Source organism: Monodon monoceros, unplaced genomic scaffold, assembly GCF_005190385.1.
Source record: "Monodon monoceros isolate NGI ecotype Baffin Bay Population unplaced genomic scaffold, NGI_Narwhal_1 Super_Scaffold_21, whole genome shotgun sequence".
In the NCBI taxonomy this organism is placed as follows: domain Eukaryota; kingdom Metazoa; phylum Chordata; class Mammalia; order Artiodactyla; family Monodontidae; genus Monodon; species Monodon monoceros.
Genome location: NW_021703778.1, coordinates 164,983,223 through 165,010,907, shown reverse-complemented (window position 1 = coordinate 165,010,907; position 27,685 = coordinate 164,983,223). Strand labels below are relative to the sequence as shown.

The window sequence follows — 27,685 nt, the reverse complement described above, 5'->3', positions numbered from 1 at the left end:
GGATGGATGGATGGATGGATGGATGGATGGATGGATGGATGGATGGAATAATGAGTGGGTGGATGGATGGATGGACTAACGGGTGGATGGATGGATGGATAGATGGATGGATGGATGGACTAACGGGTGGATGGATGGATGGATAGATGGATGGATGGAAGGACTAATGGGTGGGTGGATGGGTAAGTGGATGGACAGATAGGTGGCTCAGTGGGCAGATAGATGAGGCATATGTAGACTAACAGACACCCACTTCCTCATTTACACCCACTTCCTCATTTGCACCCTGCTGCACAGTTAAACTAACAGCCTACGCCTGGTTCTCTTAGGCTTTCACTGAATGCACTTTTGTTTCAGGAGACAGACTTTGCTCTCTCTGAAGCCATATGGAGAAACCAGTCTGAGTGTTTGAATGTGTGTGTAAATACTTTACAATCCCCATAAACTTGTTTAAAGACAGGTTGGGGGTGAAGATATAAACTGGGGCAGTCTTTTGGGAGGGCAGTCTGGAAGTCGCTATTAAATTTTCAAATGTGCCCACTACTAAGACCCAGCGGTTCCGCTTGTAGTAGTCAGGCATAAGAACTATAGTCACACGTTTGTGCACAGAGACTCACATGCCAGGTTGCCTGTGCCAGGGTGCTGGCTACTGCACTGCTCCATACAGTAAAAAACCAGGAATAGCCCATGTCCATCAACAGCGGGACAGACCTAAACTATGGGAAGACCCACACTATGGAAAAAGCTGCAGAGGCAGAAAGGTCTCTCCCATCTTCTGGGAAGTCCTGGAACTCTGTAACTCATGGCCCTCAGCACATGCCCCCCTCCTGGCCTCGCTTCCATCAGCTTCTTTTCCTTCCTCCCTCCTCCCGCCTCCCACGAGAAACAGTTCACTAGAATGAGCTCTTTCATCCTTGTGCCTACTAGCCAGTGACCTTCCCTGACGGAAAAAGAGGAAAATGAGAGAGAAACAGTTATGTGCATAATTACTGTCTGCTGGCTCTTCAATTAAAAAGATTGAAAGGCACAATATTAAAATTTGATTTATGGGCACCACTATCTACCTAATAATGAGGCTGGGAGGAAGAAAAGAACCACAGTCGCTAGAGAAAACCATAGCCTTTTTTTCTCGGCCAAGAGATAAATTGCCTCTCATTTTCTTATTGCTAAAGAAATATGAAATGGTTTTAGGCATATGTGATATGTTCTTCCAATATGTTGAAATCCAGAACTTAGTAATTTAGGAGTCCTCTGGCTCCGACATTTCCAGGAAGCTTCCTGAGAGGTGTAGTGTCTTGAGCTGCAGGGGCTGCTACTATGGTCCCTGGGGCGCCCAGACCCAGGCACTGGCACCACCGCCTATCACGGAAACTCCCTCCGGGTCCCCAGGTGCCAAGCCAGCTGATGCCACAGAGCCCAGGAGCGAATGGGGAAAGCACAGACTCTAGTTCCAAGTCCTAATTTTGTGGCTTATTAGCTCTTTGATTCTCAGTTTCCTCATCTGTAACATAGGAACAATACCCTTACTAATTGCGTGTCGCTGGGCAAGTGCCCCAGTTTTCCCATCTTGAAGGTCCCTCCCTGCGAGGGTTGTAGGAAGGATTAAATCAGTGAATGCATGTGAGGTGCTTAGATGTGTACCTGCCCACATAGCGGGTGTTCGGTAAATATTTTTTAGATCATTATCATTACTACTGCAGATGCCTTTGTCGTAATTTTTGGAAGAGATGGAATTCAAACCCAAGCCTTCCATTTCCAGGGAGCTGGCTGATGAGGGGCAGACAGACAGATGCTCAGCTCTGTCTCTCTCCAACTGATGTCCGGGGCAAGTCAGGGTACCTCTCTGAGCCCCATTTTGTTCATCTATAAAATACTAGTTTCTACTTCGCAGGTGGTATTGTCAGGATTAGAGATTATTGGAGACAAAGTGTCCAGGACACAATTAGTGCTGGGTAGATAGATGGCAATAACTCTTGAAAAGGAAAGACCTTTCCTCCTAAGAAACCTGTTTGGGAAGTTATGTCCTGTGGGAGAAGGGGTCTGTGTCTGGTTGGCGTCTTCCCTGCTCACTGGGGCTCTGCAGAACTCTCGCCTCCTGGGGCGCACAAAGTATTCCCTGGCTCTAAAAATAATTGCTGCAAAGAAAAAAAAAATGAGCCGCTATTGTGCCAGGAACCCTGCTGAGCCTGACCTGCAGGATCGCAGGTCAGTCTTACGGCAACCTGGAAGTAGGCTGTCACCCATGTATCTTCATGGGGAAGATCAGATATGGGGATAGGCGACTGGCCCAAGGACACAAAGCTGGGAGGTAACCAGGTTAAGAGTCCAAGCCAGGACTGTCAAATTCTTTCCACCACGCATTCACGAGCCCCCTCCCAATTCCTAATCACTGACCTCCCCTCCTTTCCTCCATCGTAGCTCCTCTGACCCACACTACCGCCAGGCAGGTGTGTGACACCATCACCTCGTGCTTTAAATTTGTATCTTCCCACCAGTGCTTCTTATGCTGGATAGTCAAATGTCCAAATGCTCACGTTAGCTTGTGCATAAGATTTTGTTCTGTGTGTCTGAATTCGTGGGTCTTTAATCTATTTAAGATGCTCAGGGTTGGGCTGGAGAAAATGGATTCTAGGTGCTCCCCAGGCCCTTGCCAGCCTCCTTCTGGGAAGGTCTCCATCCCTATATGGGACCTCCGGGGCTCCCCATCCTACAGAGATTCCATAGACTCTCCCCTTGGGAAGAGGAGGGTGGGATTTTGCATGTATTTCTTTGCACCCAGCTAATGGCACTTCTTTGTTTTCAGTTGAGAGGGAGAATGTGCAGAAGCGGACTTTTACTCGATGGATAAATCTCCATCTGGAGAAGGTAAGCAGGGCACTCGGCTTGTTGTTAAGTGATGGATTCCTCCATAACGGAGTGCACAGTTCAGCAGAGCGGGGGTGAGGGTGCTCAGTGTTTCTGTTGTGTTGTTGTTTTTCATTCATTCATTTAAACATCTGTTGAGTGCATTCTCATTGCCAAGCGTCAGGCTCAGTGCTGGGAACATGAAGGTAAGTAAGACATGGGGTTCTGACCTCCTGGGGTTATCAGTCTAGCTGGGGAAGGAGAGGGTCCATCTTTAAATAGGAATCGCTGAGCAAAAGTTAGGAAACATTCACTGTTGAACAACCCAAACAGGGGGCTGAGGGGATCTCGACCTCTAGTCTGGGGCGGTCAGGGAGGCTCTCGTGAAGACCCGTTTGTAGGTATTTGCGTTGATTCAAGCAAAAACTCCTCGCACTTTTTAACCGAGCCGGATTCCCTGGTTCATCACGTGATGCTGCTGTTGGTCAACGATATTATCTGCTTGTTTGGGTGCATCGAGCACACATCTCCCTTAACCCTCAAGACAGCCCTCCTTACCCTGCACCCCATCCTGTTACGAATGAGGAAACAGAAGCCTGGAGACATTGAATCGCTTCTCTGCAATCCCACGACCGAGAAGAAAGCTCTTCCTGTGGCTTCTCCTGCATATTCCACTTCGTGACCCCTCTTCTCCCCTTTTTCTTTTTTTGCTAATATACACTGGCCAAGCAACATTGAAGCGCATTTTGTCTGCCGGCTTCCCAGGCACACACACCCTAAAACAAAAGCAGCTGAACCAGACACAAGGATGAGCCGCAGAGAAGGGGCGGGATGTGAAATGGATAAATAAACAGCTCGGAGGAGGAGAAATCCGAACCCTCCTCACCACTAGGTTAGCCCCCCACCCCCCCACCCCACCCCCGACAGAGAACATTCTAAATTGCCCGGGGCTGGGGGAGGAGAGATTATTTTTCTTATTATAAGAAAGCTGGTTTATCAGGATTCATTTTACTCACTTCACATCTTCTTAAATTCCACTATCTGGTTCTCCAAATAGACCCAGCCAGTAGTCTCATGTCTTTCAAAGCTGGTGGTATTCAAATATCCTACTTCAGTGAGTTTAATACCTATATTTTCTTCTCTCCTCTCCTCTTAAAAGGCACAAGAGTAATATTAACTGCCCTTAGAGTTAACCCCAGAGAAAGGTTCTTAGAGGAAATCACTGAAATGATTAGAAAGCAGAGAAAATAAATGTGGTTTTTTAGGAAGTGGAGCTCTTGACCAAAATTTTAATTCACGTAGTTTAAACTTTAGGCCTATAATATTTCCCGAGCAGACGCTTGACCACCCACACTTCTCTTCCCCGCCTGTAGAACGGGTTCCGCTCGACCCAGGAGGCTCCTGAACTCTTCAGGGCAAAGTCTCTCTATACCGTGGATGAAGCGCGATAAATCACTTGCCCGGTTGTTTTGACTATTGGTGCATTTTCGGCACTGCTCACACAGTGAAGTGTTATTTTTGGAAAAAAAGGAAAACCGTTCCCCAAATCTGAGTTCACTGAACTCCTAAATTAATGCCTGATGTGTATCAGGGTAGCTGGAAATTCCTCCTGGCAGACGGAGTTCAGTGTATTTCTTTCTCTCTTTCTTTTAAAAATAAATACAGAAAAGTACAGAGGGTAATAGAGCAAATACCCTCGCAGTCACTCACCCCCACCCCCACCCCCACACGAACCTCTGTGAGCATTGATCGCATCCAGAATTTTCTCCGTGGCCATGCTTCTGCTTCCTTTTTCGGGGCGGGTGGGTAGCACCCACTCTACGGATAAATCAGCACCTGAAACTGATTTGTAATAAACAGGGCAAAATTCACAGCGGTGTTTCCAACCTTGAGACTTTCAAGAACAACTTTTCATGTAAGGGAAACCCAGGAACTCCTTGGGGAAGTGGGCTTAACTGCAATTTGAAGGCTGTCAGAAATATTTACGGGGTCTCTGGCTTCTGGAAAAATTCCTTAATTTACCCAAGGAGTTAGATCACGAAGAAACCCCTGGCGGTGCTGTTTACTCGGCCATACCAATCTCATGAAGCCCATGGAACGTCTGGGGCCCCGAGGAGTGTTTTCACTGGAGTGGGTTCAATTTCTCCTCCTGCCATCTTGCAGATGGATGCCGGCCAAGGCCCCGCTCGCTGCTGCTGGGCTGAGGCTCTTACAGACACTGTCAATGGAAATTATTCTCCAGGTTCAGCTCAAAAGCAAGGTTTGGCCACGGTCAGGGCTGCTAACGGGAAATTTTGTGAGTTCATCTATCAGGGGCTGTTTTGTTCAGGTCTTGTGTTTCTGCCCCGCGTTAACAGGAATAACATTTCCATAAGAGTCTTGGTAACCTGATACCGTCATACTCCGTGTGGAATGTTCCTGCAGAGCAGTGGGGAGTTGGCAAAGAAAATAATTTGCCTTTGGGTTCAAAGTCGCTGTTGCCCTTGAAGCAAAGCTCTTTTCTGTGCACCTGTGGGTGGAATTGCCCGGTATTTTGACTAACTGGGAGTCAGGGGGCTCGTATAAGAGGTAAGGAAATGCCACCTCCCGAATAAAAAAAGAAAACATGGGCCCTCCAAGGCTTTCACGGGGAGGAGGCCTTCCTGGAGAGGAGGCCTTCCCGGAGGAAAGGGTGCCTGGGCCACAGCTCCAAGATTTCCCTGGCTCTCTGATGGGTGACAGGCGCCATACCTGTCCCCCAATTAATCCGGTCTCCTGTGGGAACACCCCCCCTTCGTCATCCCCAAGAGCAGTAAGTGTTCTAATGCTTCCAAATGCCCCAATACCAGAAAGTAAATAGAATTTATGCTGGGGGGGGGTTAATGAAAAATGCAGGTTCCTGGACCCTGTCCCCCAAGATTCAATAAATCCTAACCATCCTGCATTAAAGGAGTTTTTATCAAGCTTGTTTAGTCAACAGAAACCTTTCTTTAAGCAAAGTCTTCCTGGAACCCTAAATAAAGGCCATTAAGAGCTATCGAAGGGAGTGCCTTGAATAAGCCTCCTCTGGGACCGCCCCCCCCCCCCCGGCCCCCATAGGGCTCTGTGAAGTGCTCTGCTGAAGCTCTGTTCTGGGAAGCACAGTTTGGAAATCGATGTGCTGGGACATCTGCCCAACAAGTTCCAGCCGGCCCCGTGGACCCCAGGCCACACCCAGCCAAACTCTTGGTGGACACAACACAGGTCCCTCAGACCTCCCCAGGTCAGAGAGGAAAGCAGGGGCCTTCTGACTTTTTCTACCCAGAGCCTCCTCCACAGCTCCCCAGCGCACCCACTGCCCACGGGCCACCTCCAGGGAGAGGGGATCGCTGTCTCCTTGGATGGGCCCTGCTGCCTGTAGGCACATCTGGGTGTCCGGAAGTTTTTTCTCCAGTGAAAGCTGCAGTTCTGAAATTGTTTTGTGACTTACACAGATCACTAATCGGCTACTTTCTTTCCCCCTCTTCCACAGTGCAACCCACCTCTAGAAGTTAAAGATTTATTCGTTGATATACAAGATGGCAAAATCCTAATGGCTTTGTTAGAAGTCCTGTCTGGGCGAAATCTGGTACGTATGCTCCAGAAGGGTTAGGAAGAAGTAAAAATGCAAAGGAAAGCATTGCCAAAGGGTTCTTTTCTGTACAGATCTATGTGTATGTACATATATACCTGGACATCCATAAATCCTATGATGGGAAACCTGGGAGGGTGACATTCCTTTCTCGGTGACTAAGACTGATACAGTCACGTGTAACTAAGCAAATATACTTTAGCAAGTAAATAAATAAATGCCCCATGTTTTCTGTGAGTCCAAAGCTAAGGATCATGACTGAATCATGACAGTTTAGCTGGCCAGCCATGAAATTACCTAGAATGAGAGCTAAGAGTCAGGAAGATGGAGAAGAAAGGCATCTTATCAGCCAAAATCTATAATCCACCAACTAGATACACAGAATTCTAGAACCTTCTTGCGAGTATGACCAAAATTGAATTGAACCAGCTGATCTTGGGGTTCCTTCCACTTTGGATCTTCACCAGAGCTCTCCATGTTGCCTGTATCTGCTGTATATAGGTTGGTCCTCTCTCCCCAGTTCCACACTGTTGGCATCTTGGCTGGGGTAGTTCTTTGTCATGGGGGCACTGACCTGGGCATTGCAGGATGTGTAACAGCAAGCATCCTTGGGTCTCTATCCACTGGATGCCAGTAGTACCCCCAGGTTTGACAACCAAAAATGTCCCCAGGCACTGCCAGAGGTTCCTTGAGGGGGCACAGTGATCTGGTCAGAATACCAGTGGTGTCAATTTTGAGAAACCGGCTCTAGAGTCCAGCGTTTGACTTGGCTCAAGTGACCCAGCGTGGCTGATACAAAAGTGCCGCGATGGGGTATAGCTCAGCCCGTGTGGACCTCTCTGGATTTGTTCCTTTTTTTTTTTTAAATAAATGTATTTATTTTATTTTTGGCTGCATTGGATCTTCTTTGCTGCATGGTGCGCGGGCTTTTCATTGCGGTGGCTTCTCTTGCTGCGGAGCACGGGCTCAGTTGCTCCGCGACATGTGGCATCTTCCCGGAGCAGGACCTGAACCGTGTGCCCTGCGTTGGCAGGCATATTCTTAACCACTGCGCCACCAGGGAAGCCCATCTGGATTTGTTCTTAACTGTAGCTTTAAACTCAAGAGCCCCTACTTCTGTTCTCAGCTGTAATGTGGCTGGAGTCTTATCACACCCCTTCCTTGCCTTTGCTTTCCCAATAGCCTCCCCACCCCGCCGCAAGGGGGCGGTGCAAAGTGATGCTGTGAATTCTAATGAAGGGCAAAGCCACTGCAGTAAAACCCCTACATATGAACGAGTTCCATTCCGAGAGCGTGTGTGTAAGTCCAATTTGTTCATAAGTCCCACAGAGTTTGCCTCGGTACCCATCTAACACAATTGGCTATATACCACTGCTTTTGGGCTTGCTTCCGGACATGCTGGGCTTGAAATAAAGATACTGTACTCTATACAGTACTGTACAGTGAAGTACACAAAACACAACCACTTGTAGAGGACGCACGCACGTGGCAATGTACGCCAGACACGTGAACTAACTTACGTGGTGGGACATGCGAACGCACATTCGCATCTTTGAAAGTTCACAACTTGAAGGTTCGCGTGCAGGGGACTTACTGTATTTGGTTTCTTTGCACATCTCACAATGGGCGGCCAGCATGGTCTCTAATAGGCTTCCTGAAAAAGCGCGTTCTAGCCCCTCGTTCTGTGTTCCCAGCAGCCCAGGCTCCCACTTAGCTGCCAGGGCACTGGTTAGGAGCTACCGTGTCCTTGCGGGGCCTCTGTTGGGAGTCTTTGATCCTGGAGCCCAGCCAAGAACATCCAAGACCTCACCCATTAGCTTGCCTGGAAGTTCACACCGTGTGGAAGTGATACCCACTGGCTTGCCTTATAGTGTAAAGCACCCACCTGGAGGAGCGGGGACGGACTTCAGTTTCAGGATGAGTTTCCTTTGCTGATGCTCCTAGTGGGTTCGACGAGCATTGTCAGAGCTTTTGCTTCTGCAAACACCTTTCTCTCTCTCTCTCTCTCTCTCTCTCTCTCCTCTCTCTCCTCTCTCTCCTCTCTCTCTCTCCCTTTCTCTCCTCTCTCTCTCCTTTCTCTCTCTCTCTCTCTCCTCTCTCTCTCAGTCTCTCTGTGCTTCTCCGTGTCTCTCTGTGTCTGTCTCTTTCTCTGTCTCTCTGTTCTCTGTCTCTCTGTGTTTCTGTCTCCATCTGTCTGTCTGTCTGTCTCTCTCTCTGACCTGGGATAAATGCCCACAAAGCTCTTGGCCAGAAAACAGAAACATCTGCGGCCGCCAGGGAGGGCTTACTGGATGATTTAGCAGCTGTGGGTGACACTCCCGGCTGACGCTTACTGCCCTGACGAAAAGCATCAGTGCAGTGAGAACATGTCACCGACAGTCTCTGGAGGAGGGAGGAGTATCAAAAGCCAGGAGCTGGGTCAGAGAGAAACATTTGACAAATCTGTCCCTTGTTTAACCCCTGGATTCCCCTCCTTCACCAACTCGAGTGAGTTTGGTCCCAGGAACCATAAATAAGGTGACCGTCGGGGGCCCCTGAGGGTACGGTTGTGCATCCTGGGGCCCCGTGCCCGGCTTTGGATGTGGTCCGTGTGGGCTCTGCTATGAGCCCCAACCTTCTCTTGAGACTAATGTGAAAAAGGTAAAGAAAAAGACAAGCACATCCGACGGCACCGCTGGGGACTGAGTGCCTGTCTTGGCTTAACTGCTTGTTTTGTTCTGGTTTGTGTTACAGCTGCACGAATACAAGTCCTCATCCCATCGTATTTTTCGGTTGAACAACATAGCGAAAGCGCTTAAGTTTTTGGAAGATAGCAATGTAAGTATCTGAAACACATCTTGTTAACACAGACTTCCCTTTGACCAAAAGGACATAATTTGAAGTTTAATGCTGGTCACAAGAGATGCGGGCAAAGGGGACCCTGCTGAGATGGTCGAATGAAACTAAGTTGAAATGTAACAGAACTCCCACAGCTAATCCATCAGCCGGAGATACAGTCCCTGACTCCCTGCCCGCCCCTCCATCTCCATCAGGCTCTCAGATGTTCAGAATTTAGTTGACATTTTCTTTTTCATTTGGGGGGATAAGAGCATGGCAGCGTGTAAAAACTTTTTCTTAGAACTCAGAATATGGGAGAAGCAAGGAGGAAAAGGGGGCCAAATGAGCCGGGGGAAAATTACATAATTCTGTCCCCTTTGATATAACTTTCTCGACTTAAATTAGCCTTTTCTGTGTTTTGAACTCTGCTTCGTGTCCTTCAAAACTGGGAAGGAATGGCCCTAGAGGGATGAAATTTCCAAAGTTCCCCTTTCATTAAGTTTCACCAATTAATGACCACGTGGGTCCCTGCATTGGGAGGGGGAGGGGCCGTGCAGTGGTGCCGGCACTTAGCAGCCCTGGGTTTCATCCCAGCCCTGATTCCCCGGTCTTCCAGGTCATTCTGTGACCCCTTGGCATCCTTTCAACACATTCCTTTTCTGCTTAAATCAGCCCAGATCAGATCCTGTTGTTTACCATCAGGAACCCCAAACAAATTGCACTTCGTGATGATGGTCTGCTGTACATGCCGATGTGTCGGGCAAGCTGAGGGGTTTTTACTGCACTGTCCCCCTGCCTCCAGCACAGCCCCTGGAAGGAACTCTCGGTGTCACTCATTCAGATTCTAAGGCCTGGGCTGATAAGCCTGGATCCCCACCCATGTCCTGGCTGCCAAGGGCAGGGAAGAGCACCTTTGGCTTTTGAAGAGGGAGGTGTACCCTGCCTCCTGTACTGTGGGGAAAGCCCCAGACCTAGGAGGGAGTTCAGGTGGCGACGGCCAAAAAGCACCGCTCTGCTCATGGCAGCATCATTCATAATAGCCAAAAGGCGGGAGCAACCCGGATGCCCATCCATGGACAAAGGGATGAACAAAATGTGGTCTGTCCGTGCAATGGAATATTATTCTTCCATGAAAAGGAATGAAGTGCTGATACAAGCTGCAGTGTGGATGAGCCTTGAAAACATTATGAAAGATGCCAGACAAAAAGGACCACTTCTTCTATGAATCGATTACTGTGAAACGTCCAGCAGGGAAATCTCTCGAGTCAGAAAAGAGATGGGTGGTTGCTCAGGGTTGAGAGAGGTTGGGGGATTAGACAAGTGACAGTTAAAGGGTATAGGATTTCTTTTTGAGGTGATGAAAATGCTCTAAAATTATGGTGATGCCAAAAAACCATGGAATTGTATATTTTAAATGGGTGAATTGGATGGGATGGGAATCGTATCTCTCAATAAAGCTGCTTTTAGAAAAGCACATCCCGTTTCGTGAAAACGCTGGCCTCTCTGCAGAGTCAGTTTCGCCATCCGCCTCGGTGCTGACGGCACGTTCAGAGCACCGCTGCCATGGCTCCCACTCCTGGAAAATGATGTAGACGCCTTGAGCCTCCATTTCCACATCTGTTACACAGAGGTGATGAGAGCCAAGCCTACTTCAGAGAATTGTTGAGGATGGAATGTGCCTGTCCAGGTGGGGTTTAGCCAAGTGCGGGCACAGGGCGAGGGCTGCGTTCGTTAGCTGTGGCTCTTGCTACCTCCCCTCAGCTCCATAGCTCCACTGTCTGCTCCTGGAAGGGAGCGTTAGGCGTGGCCCTCCTGGGCAGTGTCCACCCCTGAATTCCAAAGAGCGTTGTTTTTATGATAACGTGGGGCCTTGGGACCACTGCCCGGGATACTCACTGTTCTTCCTTCCAGCTTGTGAACCCCTAAGTAATTTCCTGCTCTGCCAGCTGCCACGTGTTGATGGGTCTGTACTGTAGGCAGAACTCTCCCCCTGCGTTTACAAAGTGTCTTCTGTGGGCCCAGGGCTGTGCTCAGCCTTGGGGACATAAAGCTGCATTAGGAGCACATCTCCGCTTCAAGGAGCTTAGAGCCTCGCAGAGGAGGCCTCAGGCGGACAGCAGGCTGCTCATCACTGCAGGGGCCCAGGGAGGAGCAGTGATCCTGCAGAAGCGAAAAAACAAACAGCCTGGGAGCCTGCTGGGGGGCGTTGCAGGTAGGACTTAGCCCATGCTCAGGGGTGGCAGGCCTGGCCTTCTGTAATCTGTCCCTAAATGTTTCCCCAACTGCAGTAGCTGCCTTATGGTACAAAAGAAAGAACAGTAAAGCTCCCTTCTTCTTTATTTTCTATTTAAAAATCTGGAAATATGCCCAGTGGGGTTGTGTTATGTCAGCTCTTTGCCCCGTTGGCTCCTGTGGCCGGCAGGTGAATGGCCCCATGGGGAGGAGAGCACCGGTGGGTGAGGCAGGTGGAAACAGGCATTTTGGTTGCAGTCTCTTTCCCATTGCCAGAATCTGGGCCCTTGTTGGCCCCTTCCTGCCCCACTGTCCCAGCTCGAGGGAGGACGGGCCACAGTGGCTCTCCTGAGCCAAAAAAGTGCCCAGCACTGGGTGATCAATGCCAAGCGGGTGCTGGAGGGGCAGCAGTCAGGTCCCATTTGCCCCAGGATTCAGGTGCTGTTAGTGTGGCCAGCCTCTGTCCCTCCCTCTCTCCCCTGAAGCTATGAGGCTCAGAGCATGGTGTTCACTCCTGTGTTAGAGACCCGCTGCCCCACAGGACCAGCTCTGTGACCTCCGGCAGGTCATTCAACCTCTCTGAGCCTCAACTTGCTCATCTGTGCAATGGGTATAGTATGACTAACCCATGAGAACCACTGGGCAGAAGTCAGCTCTCCCCTGGGAGGGCATTACCGTGATGACCATTATCACTGCCCCACGATGGATGTGCCAGCCAGAGGGGGAGAAGGAATATTCCCAGAAGCCAGTTGGTCCATTTATTGTCAGTGTGGCGAAAAAAACCAAGTTAGCGGGAAGAGGGGGAGGAGGACATTGTCCCTGAAGCTTCTGACTGATGTCCGGCTGCTACATCGTCTGTTTGCCAGGGAGAACCTGTGGCTGGGCACCGGAGGCAAGGTCTTCGGGAATATCCATAATCCCCGCCTTCCCTCAGCCAGGCTCCCCAGTCCCTGTGGCCAGGAGAGCGCTTTATTCTCCAAAGGTGACAGCTCCCTGCCCCCCCTTCCCTCCCTGTCCCAAGAGGGTGCACCCTCCTATTCCCCACATCCCTACAAGGCAGCTCTGTGATTTCTCACTTTGGGACACTTTCCATGAACCTCAGCTCAGAGGCCGTGCTGGGCTTCCTCCAGGGGATAGTGAAGGCCAGGATTGACTAAGTGCTTTGATGTGACTCCCCCGCGCTGGGATGTGATCAGTGAGCCACAAAAACGGAGGGAGCTGCCAGAGCAGAGGTCCAGGGTGCACGATCAGCCACAGACCGCAGGTGATTCATCCCATGGAACATGTGGCCATGATGAATATGGACGGACTATTGGGCCTGAATTCTATTGGCTTTGTTGTTCACAATATTGACAACTTCCTTCAGCCTCTAACCCGCCAGTGATGAGCTTGTGCTCCCTGGATTATTCTCTGGGCATCAACCTGCGAAACACACCTGAGCCAGGGGCTCAGGATTCTCACCTGTGATTAGGAAAGCCCAGGCCCTACTGATGGGTGTGGTCAGAAACCCCTGATGAACTGGTAGGATCAGAGACCCATCTTTTTTTAAAGCCCCAAAGGGAAGAGAGAGAAGTATTTGTGTGAGACGCTGTCTTTGTGTTTTCTTTCCCGAGTCTCCTGAGCAGAATTTTATGAATCAAATTTGGATTTGAAAGTTTACCTTGGGACTTTCCTGGTGGCGCAGTGGTTAAGAATCCTCCTGCCAATGCAGGGGACGTGGGTTCGAGCCCTGGTCCAGGAAGATCCCACATGCCATGGAGCAACTAAGCCCGTCCGCCATGACTACTGAGCCTCTGCTCTAGAGTCTGCGAGCCACAACTACTGAGCCCTTGCTTCGCAACTACTGAAGCCCGTGTGCCTAAAGCCCATGCTCCGCAACAAGAGAAGCCTGTGTATGGCAACGAAGGGTAGCCCCGCTCTCTACAACTAGAGAAAGCCTGCGTGCAGCAACGAAGACCTAACGCAGCCAAAAAAAAGAAAAGAAAAAGTTGACCTTGATTTACTTGATTTCTCCTCTCCTCCCGCTGAAGAATGGAGTTTACATTTGCAAAGGGTGGTAAAGAATGAAGGGGCGGAAAATGTGACACAGGCGGTTGTGGCCTGCAGTCTTCAGTATTTGCTCTCTGGCTCTTTCCAGAAGTTTGCAGACCCCTGATCTACATACTCAGGTTTTGTTTGCAGAGTAAAATGATGACTTAGGGCGGTGGTCCTCACACCCAAGCGTGTAGCAGAATCACCTGGAGCTCTGGTTAAAATGCAGATTGTGGGGCTTCCCTGGTGGCGCAGTGGTTGAGAGTCCGCCTGCCGATGCAGGAGACATGGGTTCGTGCCCCGGTCCAGGAAGATCCCACATGCCACGGAGCGGCTGGGCCCGTGAGCCATGGCCGCTGAGCCTGTGCATCCGGAGCCTGTGCTCTGCAACGGGAGAGGCCACGACAGTGAGAGGCCCGCGCACAGCAAAAAAAAAAAACAAAAAACAACAATGATGGAGTCACTAGGCTTGATCGAATCAGATCAAATAGAATATTTAAAATGCAGATTGTGGCCCCTCCCAGGGTTTCTGATTCAGTTGGTCAGCGGGAGAATTTGTGTTTCTAAGGAGTTCCCAGGTGACAACATGCTGCTGGGCCAGGGACCACACTTTGAAAACCAGTGCCTCAGGCATTCACCAAGGGCAATCATCCTGTGGTCAGAACATAGTTAAATAAATAACGTAATCTCTTAAGGGTTTCTCAAATATGCCCATCTGAACCAGTCAGTAGGGTATTTTGTTGCGGGATGTTGCAGAAAGATGCAGAAACGCTGGGTAGCAGCCTTATCCCCACACACTATTTCTAATTAGTAATGGACAATTGTCTTAGCTGTCCGTGTTCCTTGATCGCTGATGTCAGTGCTCTGTGTTTGTCCAAAGATGTGTTAAACCTGGAGGTTTGGTGGTGTTAGTGTAGTACACAGACTGCCCTTGGGCATTTACCATCTGTTCTTGGAAAAGGATGACTTTCTTACTAGCTGTGTGTCCTGGGCACGTTACATTGACTGCTCTGGAATTTCTTTACCGGAAATATAGAGATAATAGAAGAATCTGTGATGTGGGGCTGTTGTGAGGATGAATACTTGTAAGGAGCTTAGAATAGTGTCTGCGCATGCGAAGTACTATGCACGTGTTTATTAGACACACTTACGTACACTTTTGCATGTTGGGGTCCCCGAGAGGTGGCGTGGGGCAGCACTGAACAGCACAGGTGAGAAAGAGAAACGGGCCCACGACGACAGCATCAGAAAATAACATGTTGCATCCTGTTTGGACACTCTTGTTAAGCTTATAAATTGCTTCTCTCCAGGTAAAACTGGTTAGCATCGACGCAGCAGAAATAGCAGATGGCAACCCCTCTTTGGTTCTTGGGCTGATTTGGAACATCATCCTCTTCTTCCAGGTAAAATCATTTCTTTCTTGTAACACACGGTAATGATCTCCAGCGACACAAGAGTGGAGCTGGATGGAGGGAGACAGTGAGATTTCATTTCTAACAGATTTTGACTTTTCTGTTTCCTGGGAAAGAACTAGAAGAACCTGGTTGCTAAAGGTTTTGAATTCCTGTGATTCTAAAAGTGATGTGAGCTCTGTTCTCCTCTTGGTACTTGAAGAGTTACATATGTACTTGGAAAAGTAATTTTGTTCTGAAGTGTCACAACAGCTGGGGAATACTTCCAACCAAAAATTGAACTTGGTAGAGTTACTTTCCTAAAATGACTTGTGTTCATCAGAGACGGTTAAAGAGCCTGTACAAAGATAGCTCTAGGAAGAGGTGTGTGTGACAGGAAAGACCTTGTTTTTCCATCCTTAGCACCCTCAGCCTCTATCTGGAAATGCAGATTTTATAGAGCAAGGACAGGGTCTGTGGCTGGAGTATGAAGGGGATATTTCAAATTGTGCTCAAGCTCTTTTCCCTGAGTAGGATGGAGTGAGTTGATGTTTTATCTTCTAAAATCCCCCTCTTTTGAAATAGAAGATAATGGCTTGTTGCTTAATGGGTCTCCCAAGCATAAAAATGATCTGCACAGAGGCTCATGCTTACATTTCAGAGAAGAATGAGCTCAAACAAGGCTTGGAGACAATAGCCCTGAACTTACAAAACCAAAGGCTCCCTCTGAGCCTCAGTTTCCACATCTGTGAAATGGTAGCAGTGGTCCAAATATGTGGTGGGCATCAAGAGATGCTACGTGGGAAAGCCCTCTGTCAGTTGTACAGTGTCATACAGGCTTTAGTTACTGATGTTTGTTCAACTCCCTGATAGACTGGAAACGTCCTGAAATGTGTAAAAAGTCCTTAACTCCACTCTGGATCGTCATTCATTTATTTGGTAAATGTCTAGTGAGCTTCTCCCGTGTGCCAGGCTCTGAGCATACAAAGTCTTGCTCTCATGACTTTCTGGTATCTCAGACAGGTCAGTCCCATATTATAGAATTCTGTGGTGCAGGCCATGATCAGCATATGAGCGGAGTGTTGTAAAAGCTCCAAGCTGGGGCAACTATCTCAGAGGGGGAAGGGGGGAGGGGAAAACTTCCTGGATAAAGTGACACCAGAGCAGGGTTTTAAAGGATGAGGAATTCACAAGACAAGTGTCTCTCAGACTTCATTGTGCGTACCAATCACCTGGTATGGGGGTGGTATTGAAATGCAGAGTCTGATTTCGTAGGTCTGGGGCGGGGCCTGGGGTTCTGCATTTCTCACAGGCACCCCATGGTAAGAGCACATTTTGAGTAGCCAGGAGTTCAGTGTTGGAAGGGAGGGACATCCAGGCAGCAGGACCTGGGTGAGCATAGGTGGTGGGGCTTGAAACAGCATGATGCACTCCGGGAGCGATGGCCGTGAAAGGATGGGGTAGGGGTAGGTGGAGTCAGGTCAGGAAGACCTCACCTGCAGCCTCTGGCCAGAGCTAAAGAGACTCCAGGAAGAGATGATTTTCCCTGCAAAGCATCACTGCACGCACCACAAGCCACAGAAACATCCAGGCCATCATGACCCCTGACCCCTGACCCCCTGACACACGACCCTCAGGAAGGGGTTTCTCCCGATCTGGAGAACCAGTTCTGCACAAGCTGGTCCCTCCAGCCGGGGTCCACGAGGGACCGTGCTGGGTCTGCCTCCGGGGTCTGAAATGCCGTTTTCCTTCCAGATTAAAGAACTCACCGGCAACCTCAGCAGAAATTCTCCATCTTCCAGCCTGTCACCCGGCTCGGGGGGCACAGACTCAGACTCCTCCTTCCCACCCACGCCCACTGCAGAGAGGAGTGCGGTGATATTGGTGAAAGACCAGAGGAGGGCCATCAGGACGCTGTTGACATGGGTGCAGAGGAAAACAAGGAAGTAAGCCGCACGCCCTGTGCCCCAGCACCCCGTGCTCTGCCAGGCAGGGGGAGGAGGGCTAAGAAAAAGGGCATCATCACCGTTTACTCAGTTATGTGCCCGGCGCTTCACGTAGACTCTCAGAAAAGGGATCCTGTCAGTTTCTGCTTCTGCACACAAAACTGTACTCACCCCGTGTTGGGTTTGCAGAAAGCTGGTGATAGAATTGGAATAGAAATCCCAGGGGCCTTCAACACACTAAATCCCAATGTGGGGATGGCCCTTGGATCCTAATAACGTGGACACATTTATTATTAAGCTTCTGGGTATCTTTCAGAGTCTGTACCTACTTAAAAACGAGTAACAATAAAGGCTGCAACCTATCAGAGTCAGGTCTGGCCCTTCCAAAACTAAGACAGGTGAACTGGAACCAAGTTCCTGGCCTTCTGTTTAACCCCTTCCAGACTGGGGAGAGCCTGGTGAATCTCTTACCTTTCTAAGCTGCATCTGTAAGATGGTGACTTACCATTCACCCCCTTATGGGAGAGTTGGGGTTAAATGAAATAAACCCTGTGAAAGCACCTTGCAGAGTACCAGCACTTAGTAAGTGCTCAGCAGCGGATCCTGGCTCCCCAGTGTATGGAAATAAAAGATGAGAGAGAAGTTGGGTCTTTGGGGTTTTGATTAAGGGGTTAAGCGTGATAGAGTTGATTAATGTGAGCAACCAGTAAATGGTATTTTAAAATAAATTTATTTTATTTATTTTAAAATTTATTTTAAAATAAATCAAGTGAGCTCATTGCCAGGAGTTAGGGTGGCTATAACAGAGAGGAAGGGCCTTTGCAGGGAGTAGAACAGTCTGTATCGCCATTGTGGCACTGGTCACAGGAATGGGTGCTTGTGACAAAATGTCATGGCACTTACACCGTCCCCGTGACACTGAAGCCAATGAAATCCTAATTCGGTCTGTGGTTGTAACAGCCCTGTACCTACGTCGGTGTCCCGGTTCTGATATAACACACGCTGGTAACGTAGGATGCTGCCATTGAAAGAAGCTGGGTGAAGGGTCTACAGGGGCCCTTTGTACTGCTGTTGCAACTTCTTATGAATCTCAAATGATTTCTAAATAACAGGATTTTATTTTTTTTTTTGCGGTACGCGGGCCTCTCGCTGTTGTGGCCTCTCCCGTTGCGGAGCACAGGCTCCGGACGCGCAGGCTCAGCGGCCATGGCTCACGGGCCCAGCCGCTCCGCGGCACGTGGGATCTTCCCGGACCGGGGCACGAACCCGTGTCCCCTGCATCGGCAGGCGGACTCTCAACCACTGTGCCATCAGGGAAGCCCCAGGATTTTTTTTTAAAGAGAGTTCAGGGATCACAGTTGAGAGACTGACGGGGCCGGATATGGTCTCAAGAGATGGAGTCCAAAGGAAATTAGTGCCTGGCAGGATTATCTATCTTTGTCACTTTTAATGTTGTGATTTTATTTATATTAATCATGACGTTAGCTGTCCCTTAGTGAGGGGCTTTCATGTGCCATCTGCATTGCACATTAGATTGTCCACGTGACATGGCCATTTTGGGGGATTCAACCTAATACTTGCCCATGACAGCTGCCCTGTTTTATAAATGAGTTTGAGGCTTAGAAGGTATGTGACTCAAGGCCACAGCACTGGAAGCACAGTGGGGCAGCCGGAATGTGAACTAGTGTCTTTCTGGCTCCATTTTTTTACACAACACATCTATGTTTGCTGCATTTTGAACATCACTGGTAAAAGGAACAGTGTATAAAATGACTCCTTTATATATATGTGTGTATAAATATGTATATATCTGGGAATTGGGAAACACAAAGTTCTGTTATGTCTCCTCGTGTGATGTACACCTTCCTATCCTGTTTGTCTGGAAGTGGAAATACCTATGGTTCAGTGCAGCTATCCCAATCCTCAGGGCCTGGGGCATCTTGGCCTCCCCAGGTCAGCAGCTCCCAGCCCCGCTCGGAGGCCAGCGAGGCATCCCCGAGTCTGCTTACTGACCTGCACTGAGGCTGCTCCTTTTCCTCAGGTATGGCGTGGCGGTGCAGGACTTTGCAGGCAGCTGGAGAAGCGGGCTGGCTTTCCTGGCAGTGATCAAGGCCATCGACCCCAGCCTGGTCGACATGAAGCAGGCGCTAGAAGACTCCATGCGGGAAAATCTAGAGAAGGCTTTCAGCATCGCTCACGACGCCCTTCACATCCCCAGGCTCCTGGAGCCAGAAGGTAGATGTGGTTCTCTCTCTTTCTCTTTCTTCGTTTTATATATATATATATATTTTACGTATGTAACACCTGCTGTCCAATCTGGAGAATACAGAAATATCTAATGAAGTCATTTTTATATCTCCTGTATTCCTGCCACTGAGATCATTTTCCCAGTATTTTTCCTTACATCTAATTACAATTTTTTTACCTAATTGGGATCATTCAGTGTATGTATGGTTTTGTATCCTACTTTTTTTAAACCTAATGTTATAATTGTGACATAAGTATGCTGATAGGAGGTCCCCATTACATATTTTTACTGGCCGCATAATGGTCCATTTAGTGGGTGCACCAAAATTTACTTAGCTCTTTACTACTGGTGGACATCGAGGTTGTTTCAGAATAGTCATGTTTATATATAACGCTGCAATGAACATCTTATTGGTTAAAGCTCAGTGTGCATCTCAGATTATTTCCTCCAGGACCAGGTCCCAACAGCGGAATGAATGACACAGCTAGAAACTACACACCTTTTTAGGGCACTTGGTTATCTCTGTCAAATCGCCTTCCATGTGGATTAGGCTAACTTAGGACTCCCTCTGGCAGTGAGTGAGGGTCCCAGCTCAACAGACTAGCTGATGGGGCAGGCAGTGAGCTGGCTGCTGGCAGGGAGGGACTAAGACAGTAGGGAACGACAGAATCTTGGGTGCAAGGAGAGCTGGAGTCTTCATTCCACCTTCTCTGCTCATCAGCCACTTGTGAGGCTTCACTCAAATCATTCCCCTTCTCTGCGCCTAGATTTCCTGAAGTGTACAATAAAGAGAAAAAACCTCCCTGGTCTGTGGGATCCTTCGCCATCAAGCATCCCAAGATCCCATGTAAAAACCACGTGTTCTTGTTGGTGGGAATGTAAATTGGTGCAGCTCTTATGGAAAACTGTATGGAGGTTCCTCAAAAAATTAAGAATAGACAATCATGTGATCCAGCAAACCCTCTACTGAATATATATCCAAAGGAAATGAAATTTAAAAAAACAACAAAAATAAACCAACCACCTCAGGAATTCCCTGGCAGTCTAGTGGTTAAGACTCAGTGCTTTCACTGCTGTGGGCCTAAGTTTGATCCCTGGTCAGGGAACTAAGATCCCACAAGGCACACTGCATGACCAAAAGCCCCCCCAAAACAAAAAAAAAGCCCCCCCCAAACCCCCCAAACAAACAAAACACAAACAAAGGAAATGACGTTGCAATCTTGGAGAAATATTTGCACACCAGCGTTCACTGCAGCATTATTCACGATAGGCAAAGCATGGTAACAACCGACGCGTCCATCAGTGGATGAAGGGGTAAAGAAAATGCTGTGTGTATGTACGATGGAATATTATTCAGCCACGAAAAAGAAAGAACTCCTGCCATTTACCACAGCACAAATGAACCTGGAGGACATTACGCTGAGCGAAGTAAGCCAGGCACAGAAAGACAAATACTACATGATCTCACTTATACGTGGAATCTGAAAAAGCCAAACTCATAGAACCAGAGAGTATAAGGGTGGTTACCGGGGGCTGGGGGTTGGGGGTGGGGTGGGAAAGTAGGGAAATGTACAAACTTTCAGTTATAAATGAATAAGCTCTGGGGAGTCTAACATACAGTATGGTGACTATAGCTAATAGTACTGTATTGTGTACTAGAAATTTGCTAAGAGAGTAGACCTTAAGGTTTCTCAGCACACCAAAAAAACCCAAAAAACAAAAAAGGTAACTCTGTGAGGTGATGGATGTGTGAATTAACTTGATTGTGGGAATTATTTCACAATGTATATGTATGTCAAGCCATCATGCTGTACACCTTAAATATATACAATTTTCATTTGTCAATTATACCTCAATACAGCTGGAAAACAATTTTTTAATTAAAAATGTCTTAAATAAATAAAGTAAAAACCGTGTTTTGCGTGTCCTTCTAACTCCTGTGTCTCTCTTAACAGACATCATGGTTGACACGCCAGACGAGCAGTCCATCGTGACTTACGTGGCTCAGTTTCTAGAACATTTCCCGGAGTTGGAAGCCGTATGTCTGTTTTCCTTACCTATAATTCAGAAACCATACATTTCCATCAGCTGGCCGTCCCACGGAGCTTGGGGTTCGGGCTGTGTTGTTCTGTGTGACAGCTGTAAGGATCAAAACTCGATCTCAAGCGCTTTGCCGCTTACTCATTTCAAAATCATAGATAACGTGTATGACATTTAAAAGCAGAGTGGGAAGCTAGGCACACCTCTTACAAACCTCTTCCCATCCCAGACTTCATTAAGATTAGAAGAGATGCCCACTTGTAATATGTCAGCTACTTGATTTTCTAGATGCAGATGGAACGTTTTAGCAGTCTACCAGATTTTATCAGAATGTGAAAAATTCTCATAGACAATGACCATTCAAAAGCATGCCTTTTTATTTTCAGAATCTGAGTATACTTGGTGACAGAGTGTTTGGAGCAGAATCAGACCCTTTAGAAGTTGTCATGGCTCTGTTGAACCTCCAGCCAATCTAGGCATAAGCCCTAGATGATAATAACGATGATCACAAGGATAACAACGGTCCTTTATTGAATGTATTGGAAATCTGCTGAACACCTACTGCTGGCTCGGGGGAACTTAGCAATAAGCAAGATGGATGAGGTCCCTGACCTTTTGTAGCTTTGTTCTAGTAGAGGAAACAGTTGGCAAGTCCGCGAACATGTCATCATTTCAGGTAGTTAGACGTACTAGACAAAAAAGAGAAAAGCATAAAGAGCTAACACTTGCAGGGAGAATGGGCCGCTCTTTTAGCTGGAGGCTTGTCAGGTAACCATCCCTTGTGTCTCTGGGCTGACTGCCACCTCTGCGATTCCACTTGACTTGGTATCGTTATTTCCACTTTGTAGAAGAGAAAACAGATACTCTAAGAGGCTTAGCTTAAAGAGCTCTCCAGGGTTGCCCAGCTACCAAGTGTAGAGCTGGGGTTTGATCCCAGTTCTCTGTGGTTGCAAAGTTCAGGCTTTTAGATTGCTTACAACGTATGCTGAAACTGAGACCCCATTTTGCATAGCTCAGAAGAGCCAGACTGGGTCTTCCCCAGGATGTGGCTCTCATTCCAGTCCCTACCTATGTGTGTGTTTCCCGTCTGTTTCTGGCCCACAAATCACTTTCCAGGGTACTTTAGAAGCAGGCATTCCACGGGCTGGAATGTCAGTTCTTCCACTTGAAGCTGTGTGACCTTGAGCCGCTTTCTTAACCTCTCTGATACATGTCCGTATGAGATGCCATCTGTAAAATGGAAAGATGACCCACGTTTCAGAGTTACGTGAAGAATAAATAGATACATAAAGTACTTACTCCTGTGCGCGGCACAGCAGTTGATGCCCAGAAAATGGTGGTGATATTATTTTGCAATTTAATCTTCATAGGTCATTACTAAATTCTGAAATACTAGGCACCAGGGATTTTATTAGCCCTGAGCTCTAAAGCTGTAGGCAGAGTTTAAAATTAACTAAAATTTATGATATTTGTGTGAGTCAAGGTCACGGCCGGGATTCAGCAGATCTGACACTTGGATCTCCCCAGTGCTGGGGTCAGAGACTAGGACTGGGGCAAGAGAGGTTGAACAAGATACGATACCTGGAGTAGGTCATCCTGACGCATGGGACACAGGGCATCACCACAGAACAGCCCATTGACATCCCCGGGGATACAGATGAGCCATCCCAGCGAATCTAGACTCCCATTAAACCGCTGTTTTTTGTAAGCTTAACAATTCAGCTGAGTTTAGTACATTTCAGTAAACATTCATTAAGCCCTGACTGCGTACCAGACACTGTGCCTGGCTTTATGGCCCGACATATGGTTTATTTGGGTAAACATACCATATGCACTTGCAAAGAATGTGTCTTGTGCAGTGAAAGTGTTGACAGTCTTTAAATATCAATTAGGTTGAGTTGGTTAATATGCCGTTCTAATATCCTATGGACATACTGACTTTTTTTTTTGCTTTTCCTATCAGTGAGTGTGAGGGAGAAAAGTTAAAAATCTCTGACTTATGATCGTGGATTTGTTGCGCTTCTTACTTCTGTCAGCTTTTGCTTTATGTATGTGGAAGCTCTGCCACACATGTATACACATTTAGGACTGTTGTCTCTTCCTGACGGCATCATCATGTTATTTTATTTTATTTTGTCTTGGAGTGTCCTTGGTCTGGCAGGAATATAGCCATACCAACTTCCTTAAGATTCGTGTTTGTGTGATACATCTTTTTCCATCTTTCTCCTTTCAGAGTATGCTTATGTTTAAAGCACGTCTCTTGCAAATAGTATGGAGTTGGGTCTTGTTTTTTTGTTTGTTTTTTTTTTTGCCGTACGCGAGCCTCTCACTGTTGTGGCCTCTCCCGTTGCGGAGCACAGGCTCCAGACGCACAGTCTCAGTGGCCACGTCTCACGGGCCCAGCTGCTCCGCGACACGTGGGATCTTCCCGGACCGGGGCACGAACCCGTGCCCCCTGCATTGGCAGGCGGACTCTCAACCACCGCGCCACCAGGGAAGCCCATGGGTCTTGTTTTTTTATCCATTCTGACAAGAATTAGTGTGGCATTTTATTAGTGTATTTTTTTACCATTTACTTCACGTAATCTCCCATCTTGATTGTTGTTTTTTATTGGTCCTATCTGTTTTATGTTCCTTTGTCCTTCCTTTCTAACTTTTTTTCTGATTATTCAATTACTTTTTTGGTTTCCATTTTATCTCCTCTGTTGACTTTAAAACAACATCTCCTTGTTTTATCTTTTTAGTAGTTTTCCTAGGGGTTATGATATTCATCTTGAACATAACTCAGTCTACTTTGGATTACTATAATACAACATTAAATAAAATACATATTTATATATTTTTATATATGCAACTACGTCATTCCACTCACCTCTTCTCCATTCCTTTGTGCTGTTATTGCCACTGACTTTCTTCTGCATATGTTTTAATCCTCAATGCTGTGTTATTATTTGTGCTTTAAACAGGAGACTTTTTAAGAAAACTTTTTAAATAGTCTTTTATATTGGCCATACATTTACCATTTCAGGTACTTTTCATTCCCCCCTTCAGCACCAGGCTTTCATCTCTGATCCTTTCCTTCAGCCTGAAGAAAAACCTTTGTATTTCTTGTAGTATAGGTTAAGCAGTTATTTTAGACTCTTTATTTCCTAGTTCTAACCCCAAGTTATCTTTGGGTCTACTTCTAATGACTATTGTTTCTCCTGATTATGGGTCTCTTCTCTTGCTTATTTGTGACTTAAATTTTTTTTATTTTATGCCAAATCTGGTGTATAAAGGAGCAGTACAGTTGAGGTAGATGACATTTTTCCCCCAGAGAATATAGCCCTTGCCCAAACATGGACCTATAATGAGGAGCTGATCATTTTGACCTTCTCAGGAGCTGATAAGGGCTCTGTTGAAGTTTTATTTAATTTCAGCCCTCCAGTTTCAAGCAATTGTATAATGAGGTCAGTCCACCCTCCCTACCAGTGCATTGGGAGCCACGCTCTGCAGTACCACCAAGATTGCTCTCTGCTTTTCAGCCCTGCTCGCAGCTGCTGCATCTTTTTGTTTCTAACTGAAGTGTAGTTGGTTTACAATGTTATGTTAGTTTCTGGCGTACAGCAAAGTGATCCAGTTACATACATATATTCTTCTTCATATTCTTTGCCATTATGGGTTATTACAAGATATTGAATATAGTTCCTTGTGCTGTACAGTAAGTCCTTGTTGGTTATCTATTTTATATATAGTAGTGTGTATATATTTACCTCAAACTCCTGATTTATCCCTCCCTTGCCTTTCCTCTTTGGTAACCATAAGTTTGTTTTTTACGTTTGTGGGTCTGTTTCTGTTTTGTAAATAAGTTCATTTGTATCATATTTTAGATTCCGTGTATAAATGATATCATATGGTATTTGTCTTTGTCTATCTGCCTTACTTCACTTAGTACGATAATCTCTATGTCCATACATGTTGCTGTCAGTGGCGTTATCGCATTCTTTTTTATGGCTGAGTAATATTCCATTGTGTGTGTGTGTGCGTGCGTGTGTGTGTGTGTATACACCACATCTTCTTTATCCATTCCTCTGTTGGTGGACACTTAGGTTGCTTCCATGTCTTGGCTATCGTGAATAATTCAGCTGCATCTTACTTAGCAGAAGTCTCTGTGTGGGAGAATTAGTATATGAAGAGAACTAGTTTTGTGTTTGGGCCCCTTCTAGATTCAATCTCTCACGCCAGCCCACACAATCAATAGATATTTAGCTGATCTTTCCTCATCTCGGATGAGTTCGCTCTCCTGTCCATACCCAGACCAGGCAGTGGCCCACAGGTATGAACTCACGGACAATCTCTGCTCACTTAGGAAGGGCTCATCCTTCTCCAGAGTTCAGTTCATTGATATGTCTTTGCAGCCATAGCTTTAAAAAAAAAAAACACATTCTTTTAAACTTTGGTGTTCTTACATTTCAGCAGGAACAGTAGTCATTTGCCAGTCTACATCTGCATCAGAACACTTCCATTCCTTCTGAAGTGCTTTTTCCACTTTGGTGTTTGTGTTTTGAGAGGGGACGCCGCGTGACACTTAGACGCTCTGCTGATTTCACGTTGCCCTGTATTTCTTGGCAGGAGGATTTTGCGGATTCCGACAAAGAAGCCCCTATTGAATCCACCTTCGTTCGCATCAGAGAAACCCCTTCTGAACAAGAGAGCACCGTCTTCTTTCTGACTGAGAACGGGGAGCGTGCCTACACCGTCAACCACGAAACGAGCCACCCGCCACCCTCCAAAGTCTTCGTCTGTGACAAGCCTGCGGGCGTGAAGGAGCCCTGCGTTACCAGCCGGGAGCTGGCAGACAGCTACTCTGAGTTCACGCACCAGATCATTGACCAGGTTCTCCAAGGGGTCCCAGGGAAGATCAACAGCACCGGCGAGCTGGCTCCAGAATCTTCAATCTTATCATCCAGAAAGGACAGCCAGAGGTCCACCTCTCTGCCAATCAAGAAAACTGTGCACTTTGAGGCTGACACCTACAAGGAGGCCTCCTGCAGTAGGGACCCTTTCTACAGTCCAGACCTTCACTTCGAAGGAAGCCCAAGGGAGACCAAGGAGTCGTCCAAGCAGGACGGACAGGTCTTGGCAGCTGAGGTTGCTGAGGAAACACCGAAACAGGAGGCCCTGGAGATCCTGGAAGCAGCCTCCAGTGAGGCCCCCAGCGACGTGTCTTCAGTGGATGGTAAGGTCAGTCATCCTCCGACTTCCCAGACCTTTCCCTCCTGGAATGGGGCGTCGGAGAGGGCAGCTGGCCCAGGGGAAGAGGGCCGTTCGCCGTCATCCCTGGGAGAGGATACCATTGTAGCCGATTCCATGGAGATCGAGGTTAAGCTGCTGACTGTAGAAGCTATGGATAAGGAAGACTCTTTCGAAGGCATACCATTAAAAGCCTCGAAATTTAACAGCGACCTCGTAGATTTTCCCTCCACCAGCCAGGCTTTCCACGAGGTTCCTTCGCCTCATGAGAAAAAACCTGCCGAGGAGGAGGCGTCCGAGGATCGTGCTGAGAAGTTGCGTAAAAGGAGAGGTAAATCTGCCCACAGGGAGACGGATTTGGATGAGCCCCCCGTGAAGCCCAACCAGCAGGAACCTCACAAGGACCCTGGACCAGAAGACCAAGGCTCTTCTTTGGAGGCACCGGTGGATAAAAAGCCAGAAGTGTATGAAAAGGCCAAGCACAAGTCCCCCCGGCGCCGTCGGGGTGAGGAGGGAGGGGAAGCCGAGGGCCCGCGGGGCCTTGGGGGAGAATTGCCTTCCAATCCAGCCAACAGCAGCAGCAGCTTGGAGACCCTCCGCAGCCCCAGCGAAGAGGGCCTGGATTTCGAGCCGTCTCCACCGCCCTCCAGGATCTCCATCATCCCCCATGACCTTTTCTACTACCCGCATTATGAGGTTCCCCTGGCTGCGGTTTTGGAGGCTTATGCAGAAGGCATGGAGGATTTGAAAAACGAAGAAGTGGACCTCGAAGAGCCAGAGGGGTATCTGCCGGACGCGGGGGCCGGGGAGGCCGAGGCCTCCCAGAGCAGCTGCAGCTTCGCCGGGCGGGGCAAGGGCCACCCCCAGGCCAGCATCGTGGAGGATGCCAGACCAGCCTCGGAACCCAGTCCCCCGTCCCCTCAGGAGGACCACCAGCCAAGTGAGGACGCAGAGAGTGTCCCCGTGCAGGGCCACCAGGTACTTGACTGCGGGTGCGGGAACGCTGAGTGGGTAATTCTGTGCTTCTCCTAAGCTCGGCTTCTTCCTCCATAAAACGGAGAAAGGCAGCTTCCCTCACAGGCATCCCAGGTCCAGAATTTAAGGAGACACTCACTCAGGCTCGGGCAAGGTCAGGGTTAGCACCCGAGAGGAACACTTGTCATCAATTTTGCACCCTGGGTGTCTCGCTGGCCTCCCCCTAGTCTGGGCCCTGCCCACAGGCTGCCAAGGAGATCAGATGAGGCCATGCTTGAGGTGCTTGAGGGTCCAGCACAGTAGTAGCAGAAATCCTTTTAAGTAGTGATCGCAGCTCTAC

The 27,685-nt window shown here is 48.0% G+C and overlaps 1 protein-coding gene across 1 annotated transcript in view; it reads left to right on the top strand.

Annotated features, from left to right (window-relative positions):
- CLMN (calmin) overlaps positions 1-27,685 on the top strand; it is a 111,649-nt gene that overhangs the window by 72,846 nt on the left and 11,118 nt on the right. Inside the window, exons 2-9 of the mRNA XM_029237631.1 lie at positions 2,804-2,865; positions 6,335-6,430; positions 9,167-9,250; positions 14,824-14,916; positions 16,660-16,850; positions 18,892-19,085; positions 21,054-21,136; positions 25,750-27,348. Coding sequence (XP_029093464.1) covers positions 2,804-2,865; positions 6,335-6,430; positions 9,167-9,250; positions 14,824-14,916; positions 16,660-16,850; positions 18,892-19,085; positions 21,054-21,136; positions 25,750-27,348 — 2,402 coding nt within the window. The remainder of the gene's footprint in view (positions 1-2,803; positions 2,866-6,334; positions 6,431-9,166; positions 9,251-14,823; positions 14,917-16,659; positions 16,851-18,891; positions 19,086-21,053; positions 21,137-25,749; positions 27,349-27,685) is intronic.